The following is a 17,500-nucleotide window of genomic DNA, read 5'->3' as shown; positions in this document are numbered from 1 at the left end:
AACAAGTACACTGTGTATTTTACACACAGCTTTCTGTATGCAATATTTTGGTTTCAGCAAAACAAATAACGAAAATGTTTCAACATAGACGAATATTTATGTCAAGATAACAGATAAGGAATGAGTGCTTTTTTTTAAATTACAGTTTTTATTTCATGAGTTATGTTCAAACCTGAACCGTATTCATGTCAGTTGGAACGAGCTGAAATTTCCCTGAAGATGAAGAAAAAAGGAATTTTATTCATTTCTGTCTTTCTTTCTTTCTCTCTTTATCTATGAACTATTTATGTATTGATCAATTAATAAATATATTAATTTACCTCTTTATTTTAATTCATTTATTTATTTTTCATTTATGATATTTATGTATACATCAATTAATTAATGAATGTATTTATCTACTTATTTATTTATTTATTTATTTCAAATCAATTCTTGAAACAGAAATCTCCGGGCACAACAGGAAAGGTTTTTATCTAGATATCAGCAGCAACGGGAGGTAACCATAGATATCAGCAGCAACGGGAGGTAACCATAGATATCAGCAGCAACGGGAGGTAACCATAGATATCAGTAGCAACCGGAGGTAACCATTGATATCAGCAGCAACGGGAGGTAACCATAGATATCAGCAACAACGGGAGGTACCCATAGATATCAGCATCAACGGGAGGTAACCCTAGATATCAGCAACAACGGGAGGTAACCCCGTTGTCACAAAGTCATTTGGTTCGTCGTAGATATCGGCCGTACTTCCACAGTCGCTTGGCGGATCTGCCAGGTCGTAGACGTTGCTGCTGACGCTGCTGTTGTTAATGTTGCTGCTGGCGTAGGAGCCGGAGCAGGAGGTGGTGTAGGTGTGGTTGAAGAAGCTGGGCAGTCCGTTGCTGCTGCTGCCGTTGGTGGACGACATCGAAGATGAGGAAACCGGGGAAAGCTTCTTCTGTTTTGGTTTGGAGTTGGCTCGGTGGCGACAGAATAACATTCTCCACTGGTCTCGGACCTGTTGGGGATCGGGAGGTTTGGAGGAGGAGGTGGATGGACCAATGGTAGACATGAGGGATGAGCTTTGGGATATAGATGGTATGAAGTTGACGTCACTCATGTCCCTGTTATTGTTTTTTGCCATCCGATTTTATGGGAAAGTAAAATGTATTAACCAGATTATAAACGTTCAAGGCTACACAGAGTATTGTATGTTGGTCCGTTATACTTCCGGATGGCAATGTTGTGAGTTTAATAACCAAGGGCATACTATCCATAATATTCAGCTTTAATATAGCACAATATTCACTAATGTGTTGTGGGGGGGGGGGGGAGGGGCGCAGTGTAGCTCAGCGATACGGTATTTGCTTCGTACTCGAAAGGTACCGAGTTCGATCACTGGCCACTGCGCTGTGTAGCCTTCAGCAAGTCATCTCACCCTAGCTCAACTTGCGGCGCTGCATGTCTGTCTATGTGCTCAAAGCGCTTTACGAGGGGCCCCAAGCCAAACATAACATTTTACTTCTTAGATAAAATGTCCGAAAAAGTGTGTATGACACCGCCAGACAAAGCAAGAAAGAAAAATACAAGAAGAACAATTTTTAATAATATCAGTTGCACATCATGGCAGGTCTGATAACATTGTTATAATGGACAATGTGTTGTGTTGGTTTGAGGCTATTCCCATGACAACAATGGGCCCATAACAATGTGGGTTATCAGACCTGTAAAGCCATGTACGTCGGGTAGAACTAACAAGATCAATCTAGAAAAACCGTGTGTCGTGTGTAAAAAAAAAAAAAAAAAAGGGGGGGGGGGGTAAAGTTAGATAACCCATTTAAACGCGATATCATTGTTTAACATAATTGAGTTGTTTCCCTTGCTGCAATCCATGGGTATTGTTGTTTTAAGTAGAAATAAATAGAAGCATTTCTCAAGTGTATTTCCAGGGATTTACCATGCTCAATGCCTTCCCCAATGTTTCATTTATATTTTCAGCAGGTATTATGGAACTATATTTTTTTCCATTTCATACAGCATCAGTCGCCTGTTGGATACCCTTTTAGTACAAGCACTCTAACAATATATGCCGCTGTCTATAGCCAGGTACCCATTCACATCTGAGTATCATTGCCTTTCAACGCTCTTATTATTTTTTTATTTTTTTTTTGCTTTGTTTTTTAAGGGGTGGGGGGGGGGCAGGTGCGGTTTTGCAAGTCTTGACGTACCTGTTTCCTCCTGAGTACCATGAGGACGAATATGAGAAATCCCTGTAGAGAGCTGAGCACAGTGAATGTGTATTGAAATGGGAGGCGTGCATCTTCCACGGCCATGTAGCCAAACACCCAGGTCAGGCCTGAAACACAGTGAGAGAAAAGAGAAGTAGTCCTTCACAGCCATTCATTAGCTCCACGGAGCTGGAGTTTATCCCCATTTCTATAGCGTGAAACATACAATAGCAATTGCTTGTTTCCTTTGGATAGGATGTCTCATCTTATATAATTTATCTAGATATCTATGAAATTAATATTTTCTGGCCAAAATTTGTTTAAATGTGATTTAACATGCTATGCCAAATTTGTTTTCCTGTAAACCATAATATTGTTGGGATTGTCATTTCCTTCCAATTGCTTTGATGCATCTTTCTATATATATTATATATATATATATATATATATATATATATATATATATATATATATATATATAGATAGATAGATAGATAGATAGATAGATAGATAGATAGATAGATAGATAGATAGATAGATAGATAGATATAGATAGATAGATAGATAGATAGATAGATAGATAGATAGATAGATAGATAGATAGATAGATAGATAGATAGATAGATAGATAGATAGATAAGATTCAGTTCATCTGTTCAGATTTTAAATCTCAAATTTTGTCTTGGAATTTTTACATATTTTTTTTTTTTTGCCGTGTCAACATTTGATACCTTTGAATAAATTGGTGATTATTTTGTGAGATTTGACAACACACTCGAATTGCTTTGTGGGTTTTATTTCCCTTCCATTATCCACTAAACTGCCATACTCTGTTTTGTTTTTGTTTTTAAGGGTTTTACGGCGCTTGCAACACATTTAATTTAGGTCATATCAGTGCCAGTAAAAAGGAAGAAAATGGGATAGTAACAAGCTATAGAATTACAATTAAAGCACCCAAGAAAAAGTAAGACATAGGGGAACTGGGAACAAATAGGGATCAGATGTAGATTCCAAGAGCATACCACCAATGTACTTAGTTTGAGATCATCTAAAAGTCTCATCCAGACACAAGCACAGGTCCCGATTAAGAGGAATACACTCAAATGTTTACCAATCATATAATATAATATGTAAACTAAACATAATGCAATGCATAACAGAGAGATGATTTACAAGGAAAAAAATATCATCTCCCAAACCTATAACTATACATTCGACTGTTTCCCTCCCAGCCAAGGATCAGGACAAAACTAAGTAATCTCATTCCAAGACAATGACAGGAAACAATTGGGAAATGGGTATGGGGGGATAGAAGACACAGCATGTACCTCCCTGCCCACTATGGGAGGTCAGGATCCACACCCAGCTGCCATATCTAGAAAGACGCGTATTTACAAATTTGGCCAGTATAATGCAAAGTACCGTCGGTTAGATCTACCAGCTAGTTGTTGTGAAATGTCAAAATGAAACAGAAATGTAAAATTAACACCAAACAAAACATTAGATTATTGCGTTTCATTTGATGTTGTAATAAAATAGGTCTCAATAGTCTGATTTCACGTCCGCCCAGCAACTTTTTATTCTTCATGCTGGCTAGAATTTTTTCACATGTCATGTAATCAGAATGTATGAAAGTCAAAACATGATCAGATTTATAATGATTTTCTCCTCTGGATAAACATTTCTGCTCGTCGGAGAAGAATGTCATAAGGGCGTCCGCCATTGTTCCGATAGTTTAGAACCAGTTACTAAGTTACTCTGCGTCATTATGAAGGAAGTGACGTCACGACTGTTGACTTCTATTTTGATGAGTTCTAATGGCTTGCAATCATTCATTTTTTTCTTATCAAACATACTACAGTCTATACGATTGGTACACAGTCTGGGTACACAGTAGAAGCTCTACCTACACCAGGAGGGCCTCTGGAAAACTATTTAAATGAATAATAGTTCACAACAAATTATGACCTCCTCTTTAGTGAATAAAATGACCGCTCAGCCAAATCATTCTCAATCTATGGCTTGAGTGGATTGGGGGGGGGGGGGGGTCGGGTCTCGATGGCTCAGTTGGTAGATCGCTGGCTTCACACGCAAAGGGACTAAGATAGACCCCGGGTGTGGTGGACAATTTGTTCTGACCCCCCCCCACCCCCACTGTCCAACCAGCAGTGAATGGGTAGCTGCTACGTCTGTTAGATTTGGCGGAAAGTACGTTGCGATAGATAGTCTAGCGTCCTATCCAAAGGATAGCAAGCAATTGCTATTGTCCATTTCACGCTTCAGAAACCGGGATAAACTCCGGTTCCATGGAACCAATGGCTCTGACGGACTACTAGTTAGTTTCATGGCTTGGATGAATAGATAAAATATATATGGGGAAATAATACATAAACCCGGAATGTTCTCTACAGCCTGTATAAAGTCAAACCAAAAATAATGCTAGAATCACATCGAAGAAGCAGCATACGTTTGAACACATTTGAATCAACTTCGACCATGTAGTCTTTGGTACAACACTCCATTTTCGATCGGAAGGTCCTGGGTTCGAGCCTCGCTCGGCGCATAGTTGAGTCTTGGAAAATACTCATTACTCACATTCTCTCACCGTACTCAGGGTGTAAAAAGAGTACCTAGCCGTTAACAGCTTTGTCTCTGTCGGAAAAAAAACTGTAGGATCGCCTAACAGGCGTCATGTCTCGCTCTTTATGTTACGTGTTGCTGTTGGTCAGGGATCCTTTGTAAAGCGATTTTAGCACGTTTAGTGGATATTGCGCTATATAAAAGCTCAATTTTTAATTTAATCACCTACCGAGAAGTATAAAGATAGTCAGGGCTGCCTTTAGATTAGTCTCCCTTGCTTTGTTGTTACTCTGGTTGCTACGCAACCCCTGTGGCCTAGTAACGAGGGACGCCAGAATGATGAAGAACATGATAATATTGAAGACGATGGTGATTCCCACTGGCATGGCGAAGGAATAGTAGAAAGCATTGATGTCCATCCAACAACTGGAGAAAGGATAAATTAATGATAATATTGTGAGCAATTGTCTAAAAAAAAAAAAAAACGCTATCATGTTGGGCTGAACTCTAGGTGCAAATATTTGCAGGCCTGAAAGCCGAACGCAGTTATGAGTTTGAAGTGACATTGTTGTCATGTGAATTTTTTTTCTGGGAGGCCTTCCGAAAGCTCCTACATCCCCAGTATTCTTGTTTTTATAATATTCTAGAGCAGGGGGTTTGGGAGGGGGGAAACTTTTTTTTTAAAAGTCTCCCCCTCCCAGACCCCCTACTAGAACAATATAAAAAAGTTGTCCTCCCCCCTCCCAAATCCCTTACTAGAACAAGAATACTGGGCGATGTAGGAGCTTTCGGAAGGCCTCCCTTTTTTTTCGTTGGTTTGAGAGTATTTCCATGACAACAATGGGCCTATAACAATTTGGGTTATCAGACCTACATACAACTCTACACTGAACCCTGAATACGTGTAAAGTTAATTTCTTTTAATGTGTAACACACACACACACATACACACACACATACACATACACACACACACACGCGCGCGCAGACACACACATACACACGCATCGTAAAGACTTACTAATCGTTCCTGCCAAGGTAGAGATTGTAGTCTGTGATAAGGACGGCGGCAACTGGGACAAGGGGGAGAACTGGAGATTTAAAATAACATTATTATAAGATCATAACCTGGCAATCGTTACAAAAACAATCCAATCTCTTTGAAATGCATCCTGATCTAGAATTAAGGTGAGAGTTGGGGGCGGGACGGTTTGTGAAGTGGCCGAGTTGTTAAGGCATTGCATTATGACCCGGAAGGTCTTGGGTTCGAGCCCAGCTTCAGGCACTTGCGTATTTTTTTCCTTGGGCAATAGTATTAACCGCTTAGGCCAACATGGGTGATCCCTGTTGACATCAGAAGTTTGGCTGATGTATTGTCTGCATTGCTCCATGGAATGCCTGGGGGAGGATCATGATAGGGATCGAATACTATGTATTTTGAATTCAAGTGATAGAAAAAAATGGTTTTACAACAGAACAAATTTGTGATAATTTAGACGATTTAAGATGGATGAAGACAATCAATTATAATTTAAATCATTTATACGCGCCTATTCCATACACAAACACCTATAGTCGCCTTTTCAATACAAACATCAAAGCTACAATAACAGGTCATACACAAAACATGCTTTAGACGTTCATATCATGAAAAAAGTCCCTAAAAATAAACTGGTTTTAACTCACTCAACCCTAACACCGACTATATCCGTAGTATACCCGGGGTTACTTTTACCCCATGCCGATTTATTACATTTTTATGAGACAAATTATAGGCGTATTATCAAAGCTAATGTTTTTCATTTTTACATGTTAATGATAGATGAATAAACATATCTATACACATGCTCATTTTTAATACATTTTCTTTTCCAATTTTGAAAAGTAACAAATGTCTAGGACTGAGTGAGTTAATCTATGAAATATTTCCTAACATTTGTCTTAAAAAGTATCTTCTGTTTAAAATTTTCTTAAGGAAATTGGGAGAGAGTTCCAAATAGAAGGGGCAACATGAGAAAAAGCCCTATCAGAAAAGTGACATGTGGCTATGTGGTCTTGTGGTACAAGTCTCGTCTACGGACCGGAAGGTTCCGGGTTCGAAACCCGCTATGAGCGGCGCAAAGTTGAGGCCTTAGAAAATGCTCTTTACTCACAGTCTTTCACCGTACTCATGTGTAAAATGAGTAACTTGCCGTTACCAGCGTTGTATCTGTCGGAAAAAAAAATTGTAACATCGCCTATTAGGCGTCATGTCATGTATCGTCCTGGTACATGTTCAGTGTTGATGTTGGCTATGGACCCCTTGTAAAGGGCATTGAGCACATAATATTTAGTAGATAATACGCTATATAAATGCTCTAGCTTGTTTTGTTTTGTTTGTTTTGATTGGGGGGGGGGGGGCTGGTGTGACTGTTCAAGATTTGCTCTATTAGAAAAAAGAAGTCGTTTTTTACTCACTCCAGGCCGGAAGTGCAGTCTTCAGTGTGTACCGTGGAATGTACGTGCCCAGAACTTTGACAAACGTCAGGTACTGTGGGGAGATGAAGGATGAAAACAACGTTATTATCATTGGTGGGAGGGGGAGAGGGAGAGAGAGAGAGAGAGAGAGAGAGAGAGAGAGAGAGAGAGAGAGGGGGGAGAGAGAGAGAGAGAGAGAGAGAGAGAGAGAAGAAGAAGAAGAAGAAGAAGAAGAAGAAGAAGAAGAATTTGGAAAGAAAACAAGTAGAGCGAAGAGCAGCAACAGATAAAATAGAGACAACAGGATTCAACAGTCTGATGTCGCGTCGCCCCGCAATCAGCAACTCGGTTCTAAACAAAGAAAGTCTGTACTCTTTATTGTTCATGCTGACTCAAACTTTTTCAGAAGTCATGTGATTAGATTGTATAAAAATTAAAACATGATCAGATTTTTAAAGTTTTTCTCCTGTGGATACACTTTTATGCTCTTTGGGAAGTATTTCATAAGGGCGTCCGCCATAGTTCCGAGAGTTTAGAGCCAGATACTAAGTTTCTATGCATCATTACGAGAGAAGTGACGTACGACTGTTGAATCCTATTAGATGGGAAGTGACCTTTGACCTACTTAAAAATTAAATGAATGTTGAAAATGAGACATTTTTGTTGTTCTTATTGTTTTTTCCACGTTTCTTTGGGTCATAACTGTGGTAAAATCATAGAATTAAACGAATGAGAATACGTACGAAGCCTAAAAAGTGTCCACCAATGAAAGCATTCAGCGCCATTTTGTTGTTGGCTGAGAATGTAGTAATTACCATTCATTCGGTATCTATGTCAACATAACGACACAAGAAAAACAACAAAAACAATATCAAAATCCACAATAAAATGTTTCAGAACTGTTGCGTATATTTATGGCACAACGAAGCTGTCAAAAAATGAAGTTAGAGAATGTGTGTAATCATGTATTATAATAACCTGTAATGTGTTTTCCAACCACCACATCATCTACTACTACAACCACCACCACAATATCATCACTAACACTACTACTACAACCACCAGCCTCACATCATTATCACTACCACTACTACTACACCACCACCAGCACATCATCATCACTACCACTACTACAATCACCACAACCACATCGTCATCACTACCACTACTACTGCAACCACCACCACCATATCATCATCATTACCACTACTACCACAACCACCACCACCACTACTACTACAACCACCACCACATCACTACCTCAACTACTACAACCACCACCACAATAGCATCACTACCACTACTACTACAACCACCACAACCACATCGTCATCACGACCACTACTACTACAACCACCACCATATCATTACCATTACCACTACTACTACAACCACCACTACCACCATATCATTACCATTACCACTACTACTACAACCACCACAACCACATCGTCATCACTACCACTACTACTGCAACCACCACTACCACCATATCATCACCATTACAACTACTACTAAAACCACCACAACCACATCATCATCACTACCACTACTACTACAACCACCACCACATCATCATCACTATCACTACTACTACAACTACAACCACCACCACCACATTATCATCACTACCACTACTACTACTGCAACCACCACCACCATATCATCATCATTGAAATATATATTTTTTTTTAATTGAGCTTTATATAGTGCAATATCTACTAAATGTGCTCAAAGCGCTTTACAAGGGGTCCCTGGTCAACATTTAACATGTAGGACGGGACATGACGCCTGTTAGGCGATATTACAATTTTTCGGACAAAGACAACTCTGTTAACGGCCAGGTACTCATTTTACACCTGAGTACGGTGAGAGAATGTGAGTAAAGAGCCTTTTCCAAGGACTCAACTATGCGCCAAGCGCGAGGCTCGAACCCAGGACCTTCCGATCCGGAAGCGAGTGTCATACTACTAGACCACATAGCCGCATCATTACCACTACTACTACAAACACCACCACCACATCATCATCACGACCACTACTACTACAACCACCACCACCACCATATCATTACCATTACCACTACTACTACAACCACCACCACATCCTCATCACTACCACTACTACTACAACTACAATCATCACCACCACCACATCATCATCACTATTACTACTACAACTACAACCACCACCAACACCACATCACCTCACTAACACTCAGTACTACAATCACTACCATTAGGTTTTGGAGCTTTACTTCATTTGAAATAAGGAAACTTCGGAATTGTATTTGGCATTGTGTTTATATATCATAATGTAATTCTAATCAGTTATCTATTTAGAACTAGATACTATACAATATGTATGCCAAATACCACCCCAATTCCCCTTTCTTGTGTGCGGGAATTCCTCTTTCGGCATTGAAATTGAGTGTGAGAGTCATCACTACACACATAAACAACAGAAACAATTTAAAAACAAGACTATGACACGCAACCACTCACACACGAGGCTATACTATTTATCCTTTTCTCTATATAGAATAGGACAAGACAAACAATAGCTTGACTCTCGCTACACTTCGCATTGATGTTTGTCGTCTCACGAGTTCAACTCTCGGTCGACCTGTCAATATTCCTTTTTGCCTCGGACGTAATCATTAATAGAATGTTGTGTGGTTTTGACCGTGAAGAAAACCTTAAGAAGTCACATTTATATCATTTTAGAGAGATCGTTTTGAATAATTTTGAGTTAAACGAGCGAGCAGCAACTTGTTTTCATGAACGGCCGATCAGCGCTTGTTTACTATAGTAACGCGATTCCCAGCCAACATCAAAATGGCGGATATTTTTCTCATCGAGGCCGCTGGTTGGTTAGCCAATAAGAGCACCGTACGGTTTCCATTGGGTAAATTCCTTGGGTAAAATATAACTCTCTCTGTAGATAGCTCAATTGGTAGAGTACCCGCTTCACACACAATGGAACTGAGATCAATCCCCGGATAAAGTCCCGGGGAAAGAAGAAGAAGAAGAAGAAGAAGAAGAAGAAGAAGAAGAAGAAGAAGAAGAAGAAGAAGAAGAAGAAGAAGAAGAAGAAGAAGAAGAAGAAAAAGAAGAAGAAGAAGAAAGAAGAAGAAGAAGAAGAAGAAGAAGAAGAAGAAGAAGAAGAAGAAGAAGAAGAAGAAGAAGAAGAAGAGGAGGAGGAGGAGGAAGAAGAAGAAGAAGAAGAAGAAGAAGAAGAAGAAGAAGAAGAAGAAGAAGAAGAAGAAGAAGAAGAAGAAGAGGGGAGAGAAGAAGAAGAAAGAAGAAGAAGAAGAAGAAGAAGAAGAAGAAGAAGAAGAAGAAGAAGAAGAAAGAAGAAAGAAGAAGAGAAGAAGAAGAGAGAAGAAAGAAGAAGAAGAAGAAGAAGAAGAAGAAGAAGAAGAAGAAGAAGAAGAAGAAGAAGAAGAAGAAGAAGAAGAAGAGAGGAGAGGAGGAAGAAGAAGAAGAAGAAGAAGAAGAAGAAGAGGGGGAGGAGGAGGAGGAAGAAGAAGAAGAAGAAGAAGAAGAAGAAGAAGAAGAAGAAGAAGAAGAAGAAGAAGAAGAAGAAGATGATGATGATGATGATGATGATGATGAAGATGATGGTGGTGATCACCTGCAATACGGCCTCTATGAGCATCCATGCGAAGGAGACGAGGATGAAATAATGTAGAGAGACAGCCACCGCCAGACATATGGGCTTGATGGCTGTCTGTTTGAATCCCACCAGGAAGGTGGCCTGGAAACACAACAGGGACACCGCCATGTTGAATAAGGTCTGCTGGGCACGACCTTGACGGAGTTTCCTGTAGGGTAGAAGTGGAGGGGTGGGGAGTCGGGGGGGGGGGGGGGGATTGGGAAGACATAATACAGAGTGTAATTGGGGCTAGGGCTCTACACAAGTCATCATCGTCATCATCATCATCACCACCATCATCATCATCATCATCATCATCATCATCATCATCATCACCATCATTTTCATTATTATTATTATTATTATTAAATTATTTTATTATTATTATTATTATTATTATTATTATTATTATATATTATTATTAATATTGTTATTATTATTATTATTATTATTATTATTATTATTATTATTATTATTATTATTATTATTATTATTATTATTATTATTATTATATTATATTATTATTATTATTATTATATTATTATTATTATTATTATTATTATTATTATTATTATATATTATTATTATTATTATTAATTATTATTTATTATTATTATTATATTTATTATTATATTATTATTATTATTATTATTATTATATATTATTATTATTATTTTATATATTATTATATTATTATTATTATTATTATTATTATATTATATTATTATTATTATTATTATTATTATTATTATTATTATTATTATTATTATTATTATATTATTATTATTATTATTATTATTATTATTATTATTATTATTATTATTATTATTTATTATATTATTATTATTATTATTATTATTATTATTATTATTATTATATTTATTATTATATTATAAATTATTATTATTAGTAGTAGTAGTATTACTGATGGCCGGAGGAGAAGGATGGTGGGGGTGGGGGGGGGGGGGGAAACCAGTGGAGCGAAGAGCGGCAACAGACAAAATAGTGACAATGGGATGGAAAGTGACCTTTGACCTACTTGAAAACCATAAAGGTGATGATGGTGACGAGAAGTCCAAACATAGACAGAGAGATCCCAATCAGTGTCAGGATGCTCAGGGATGTCCGATGCTCCAAGGGGACGGGACGAGAATCCCCGTAGAAGTCCTGAAAGGCAAAGTTGAAATATGTGACCCATCGTCTCAAAACAATTTTATGCCAGGATGAATCGGAAGTTAAGAGGTCAAATGTAATTTAAATCCGGAAGAGAAGTGTACTGTCAAAAAAAAAAAAAAGGGTTCCTATTTCACCGGAAGTGTAAAACAATTCTTCCGGGCAACTGAAATCATACCTTGTGTAATTTATCTTCTGGTGCCATATTGTTTGTACCATATTTTCTAGTCAAGTAAGATCATTCATCATCTCTCTTTGACGTCCCGTAATCCTAGGAATCTGCTTTAACTCACTCAATCCTGGAGATTTTTGCTCCTTTTCAAAATTGTAAAAAATGTATTAAAAATGAGCATGTGCATGGATAGTTTTATTCAACTGTCATTAACATGTAAAAACTAAAAACATTAGCTTTGATACTAGCTACGCCTATAATTTGTCTCAGAAAAATGTAATAAATAGGCATAGGGTAAAAGTAACCCGGGTAAACTACGGATGTAGTCGGTGTTAGGGTTGAGTGAGTTAAACCTCCTGTACTAAAATTATGGTTATGTCACCTTTATGTAACCTATTCATTTCTAGTACTCCAAGAACTGGTTACATATACACTCCCAAGGATTTAGGAACCAAAAGAGTAGAGGGTGTGACGTCACGACTTTTCTTCTGTTTTGATCAAAAACATGAAAAGTTGATTTTTATCACTCTAAATTACCATATCCATTCTCTTCTATAAACCGTATAAAACTCAACCCAAGTCTGAGATTCTTGGTTGTATATTCAATTTTCACCATCTTAGTCATCCCGACTAAATGCGGTTTGGAGGTGATGGGACACATCATGTTTTTCGTGACTCATCGAATCTAAACGTTATTATATCAGAGTGATATTGATTTTGACCACTGAAATTATGGTCCATAATATACAACTTGTGTCCCGTTGATGAGGTTTTTATTGAGTAAAAACAGACAAATGGAATGGAAGCTTTAATCTGATTAAGACAGACAGATAATATGGATGTTTCGGGTTTCCCCTTTGTCAACGAAACACGACGAATTAAACACAACAGACTAATGAAAGATGACAGAATTGCGCTGTTAAGGCGAATAAACAAAACAATGTATTGTATTTTATTGATTTTTTAAATTTTCTGATTAATCTGTCCAACAGGCAATGAATGGGTAGCTGTGTCTACTAGATCTGGCGGAAAGTACTTTGCGTTAGACTAGCATCCTATCAAAAAGGTAACAAGTAAATTATGGTATTGTACGATTGACATTATAGACACCGGGATAAACTACGGCTCCATGAACCCAATGGCCTGAAGGACTGTCCATACTATTGACGATGACTTCACATTTCAAGCTTATGAAATTCTCCTGGGATAATACCGTTTCGGGACGTTGTGTCACCAATGGGGAAGTTTGGTTCAGCGGTATAGATAGTATGCCTGAAAGTTCCCGTCTCTCTCTCTCTCTCTCACGCTGATTTGCCCGCCATCATCATTCCAATCCCACCCCAGGGACTCCCTTCCCTACCCACTAACCCACGCCACGCCAACGTTGGCGTGGCGTGGGTTAGTGGGTAGGGAGTGGCGTGGGTTAGTGGGTAGGGAGTGGCGTGGGTTAGTGGGTAGGGAGTGGCGTGGGGTGGGATTGGAATGATAAGGGCGGGCAAGTCAGCGTGTGAGAGAGAGAGACGGGAACTTTCTTCTGGCAGCCCACCCCCCCTCCCCCCCCCCCCACCCAACCACCATTGAGAACTAACAGACGATACGAATTATATTCCATTTTACTTTATTCATTTTTCTAGTCCATGTGTTTATTGTTGTGCTGACGAAGGGTTTGTACCCGAAACGTCCATTGTCTGTATTTTTCCCATGCAAAGCTCTCCATTAACCCTCTCCTTACCAGCCATTTTCACAGATTTTCCTCAAAACTTCACACCCAACTAACACAAAAATAATTTTTTTATCACTCAAACACAATAGCAGTAAATTCTTGTGATACATAATGTCTTTAGCAAAACATGCTCTACAACACACTGTTCATTGCCTTTAAACTTTATGATGTACAAGAGAAATTTGAATAAGAAAAATGTTGGTTGTATCGTAACGAATGTGACGATTTTCCTGTGGTTGGTAAGGAGAGGGTTAATACTATTTCGTTAACAATGAGGCCATAACATTTTGGGTTATCAATCAAATCTGCAATCTGCACACGTCGAGATAGACCATAAATATAACATGTTCTCTTGTGGACGAATCGAAGGTATTTTAATAATAATAATGCTGAAAACTTATATAGCGCTATAACTCCGAGACACCGGACTCTAAGCGCTTTTATTTATTTAATATTTATTTTGAAATATCACACAGTTCAACAAAGCAAAAGCAACCTACCAGCAAAATGGCGAAATTTGTCAGATGGTCACACAGACAAACCTCCAGGCCGTTCCTGGTTCCGTTGTAAACACACCCGTCCTCAGACCACGTAGGGCGATCTTTGACATTGGAGGTATCCCAGAATACACAGCGTGTACGGGATTCTGTAGACTTGGGGGACTGGTTGGGGAAAAAAAACACAAATTATTTAAAAGATTGGAGCATTTTATAAGGCGCAGTGTCCACTAACCGTGTCCAGGGCGATTTGCACGGGACACAAGCCAACAGCAACACTTAACAAGTAGGACGAGACATGAAACATCTACACATCAAAATGATTTCTAAACTGTTACAATCTGTGCACTGTAAAAAGTCATGAACAAAAATGAATATTTACAGCTAGTAGCTTCAGAAAATAACCAAATACCAAACATGGAACGTTTCGGGATTTAAACTCTTCATCAGTCAATAACAAACAAAAAACAATAATAACATTATTAAATCACTTAAAACCCGGATATACGACAATCTTCTGCCACCATCTGTCGGAAATTTATGTGATGTCATCATGGTTTTACTGCCTCGTTACTTTCCGAAGAAGGGTTTTGAGCTCAAAACGCTCCGTTTTCGTGGCATTTCTCTCTCTCTCTCTCTCTCTCTCTCTCTCTCTCTCTCTCTCTCTCTCTCTCTCTCTCTCTCTCTCTCTCTCTCTCTCTCTCTCTCTCCCCTTTTTTTTTGAGGTGTTATATTTTTTTGTCCACTACATCTACCTGAAATGGTTTAAAGACTAGCCGGATCTTTTCATCCAATCCCTGGACGGTTCTGCCTCCAAGACTTGCTGAGATGACGCCACTGTTGATGACCGAGTCCTGGAGATGGCTGGACTCCTCTGGGTGACCTGACAGGAACAGGCCAACTTTGCGATACACGAACATGGACAGACGGAGGCTGTCTTCGGAATCTGATTGGATGGACGAAAATGACGCATGCATTACCAAAGGGTTTTAATCAACGTGGAATTATTTGCAGGTCTGATAAAGGAAATTGTTATGGGTTAAATGGTGTTACGGACATTCAAACCAACGTGTACATTTATATATGTGACCCAACGTCTCAAAACGGTATTATGTCGGGATGAACCAGATGCCATAAAGTCAAATTCTAGATAAACTGGCCAAAAATATGAATTATTGGTATTTAGCATTCTAAAATATGATATTCCTTCTCCTCAATAAAACATATAAACTCAACTCAAGTCTGATAATTTTGGCTACAAATTCAATTTTCAGCAACTTAATCATTCCGACTTAATACCGGTTTGAGACGAGGGGTCACCTATTATGTCCGATAATATAAATTCATTAGTGTAATTGAAATACTCTCATAACAACGTGCACAATTATACAGGCCTGATAACTGATATCATGATTTTATTGGTGTTATTGAAATTGAAACCAACGCGTAGGTCCTTTTATTATATTATAGGCTGACACTATAAATTCATTGGTTTCCTGGAAATACTCTCATAACGACGTCTACTGACATGCAGGTCTGATAACCTGAGTTGCTATGGTTTAATGGTTGTAATGGAAATAATCTCAAACAAAAGCATACTTTTTTACAGGTCTGATAATCTAAATTGCAATGGCCTCATTTTTGTAATGGGCATACCCTCAGACCAATTCTAGGTTCACTTTTCATTATCTAACACAGAGAAATTGATGAAACAATTTGTTTTCCTTACTTAAAATTGCGAATTGTTTGTGGCGAATGTTACGAAAATGATATTTGGACAAAGCCTGCCCCATTTATTTACAAATTGAGCTTTTATATAGCGCATTATCCACTAAACGTGCTCAAAGAAGCTTTACAAGGGGTCCCTGACCAACAGCAATACTTAAACATTTAGGACAAGTCTTGACGCCTGAAAGGCGATATTATATTTTTTCGGACAGAGACAACGCTGTTAATGCCCAGCCTACTCATTTTATACCTGAGTACGGTGAGAGAATGTAAGTAAAGAGCCTTTTCCAATGACTCAACTATGTGCCGAGGGAGGCTCGAACCCAGGACTTTCCGATCCGAAAGCGAGTGTCATAACACTAGACCACTTAGCCGCACAGAACAGATATATCACGACAAGGACAAGTCTCGTCCAGACACAAGCACAAGATCCTACTATAAAAAATACACTTAACTCACTCAATCCTAGACATTTTTGCTACTTTTCAAAATGAGAAAATATGTATTAAAAATGAGCATGTAAATAGATAGTTTTATTCAACTACCATCCACATTTTAAAATGAAAACATCATTAGCTTTGATACTACTCCTATAATTTGTCTCAGATAAATGGATTAAATAAGTATGGGGTAAAAGAAACCCGAGTGAACTACGGATATAGTCGGTGTTAGGGTTGAATGAGTTAAAGGCTTACAAAATAGATCCAAACCAAAAACTGTAATAGTACGACATAACAGACAGATAATTTCTCATGAACAAAAAACATATCATCTTGAAAAAATAATTTGAGTATTTCCCCTCCGGCTAAGGACTCCGGCTAGGGCCAGGACAAAACCAAGTAATCTCATTTCAATACAGACAGACAGCAATTTGGAAAATTACATTTTATGGGGGGATAGAGGACACAACAGCAAACAGCAGTAACCCCCCCCCCCCCACCCACCCGCGCGCCCACCGCGGGAGGTCGAGAGACCCCACCTTTTACACTTTTACTATATATTAAAGCGAACTGGATAAAAAAAAAAGCTCATGCAGTCTTTTGAGGGACGCAACCAGTACATCTACTTTGACGTAAAAATATAACATTGTTATCTACCTTGATGACAATTCGAAAGGGGAACAAAATAACAGTTCATCAGTGTACTGAGGCCATAATAGGAGCCGGAGTTTATCCCTGTTTCTGTAGCTTGAAACGGACAATAGCAATTGCTTGATATCCTGTGGATAGGACGTTTGTCTGTCGAAAACTTTTTTCCGCCAGATCTAAACGACCTAGATAAAAAAAAATCTCGACGCACC

General features: G+C 38.5%; 1 protein-coding gene across 4 annotated transcripts in view; it reads right to left on the bottom strand.

Annotated features, from left to right (window-relative positions):
* Positions 1 to 128: 128 nt before the first annotated feature.
* LOC144975492 (uncharacterized) overlaps positions 129 to 17,500 on the bottom strand; it is a 165,665-nt gene continuing 148,293 nt past the window's right edge. For all 4 annotated transcript variants that reach the window (XM_078919635.1, XM_078919636.1, XM_078919637.1 and 1 more), the window contains exons 20-28: positions 15,228 to 15,418; positions 14,476 to 14,637; positions 11,947 to 12,074; positions 10,887 to 11,076; positions 7,251 to 7,323; positions 5,815 to 5,884; positions 5,023 to 5,219; positions 2,214 to 2,341; positions 129 to 1,003 (exon numbers count right to left, since the gene is read on the bottom strand). In XM_078919635.1, coding sequence (XP_078775761.1) covers positions 680 to 1,003; positions 2,214 to 2,341; positions 5,023 to 5,219; positions 5,815 to 5,884; positions 7,251 to 7,323; positions 10,887 to 11,076; positions 11,947 to 12,074; positions 14,476 to 14,637; positions 15,228 to 15,418 — 1,463 coding nt within the window. In that variant the 3' untranslated portion in view covers positions 129 to 679. The remainder of the gene's footprint in view (positions 1,004 to 2,213; positions 2,342 to 5,022; positions 5,220 to 5,814; positions 5,885 to 7,250; positions 7,324 to 10,886; positions 11,077 to 11,946; positions 12,075 to 14,475; positions 14,638 to 15,227; positions 15,419 to 17,500) is intronic.

The sequence above is a fragment of the Berghia stephanieae genome, chromosome 6 (assembly GCF_034508935.2).
Source record: "Berghia stephanieae isolate SIO BIC M18660-M18661 chromosome 6, UCSD_Bste_1.3, whole genome shotgun sequence".
In the NCBI taxonomy this organism is placed as follows: Eukaryota; Metazoa; Mollusca; class Gastropoda; order Nudibranchia; family Aeolidiidae; genus Berghia; species Berghia stephanieae.
The sequence above is the reverse complement of the archived record's forward strand: the minus strand, read 5'-3'. Positions and strand labels throughout refer to the sequence as shown.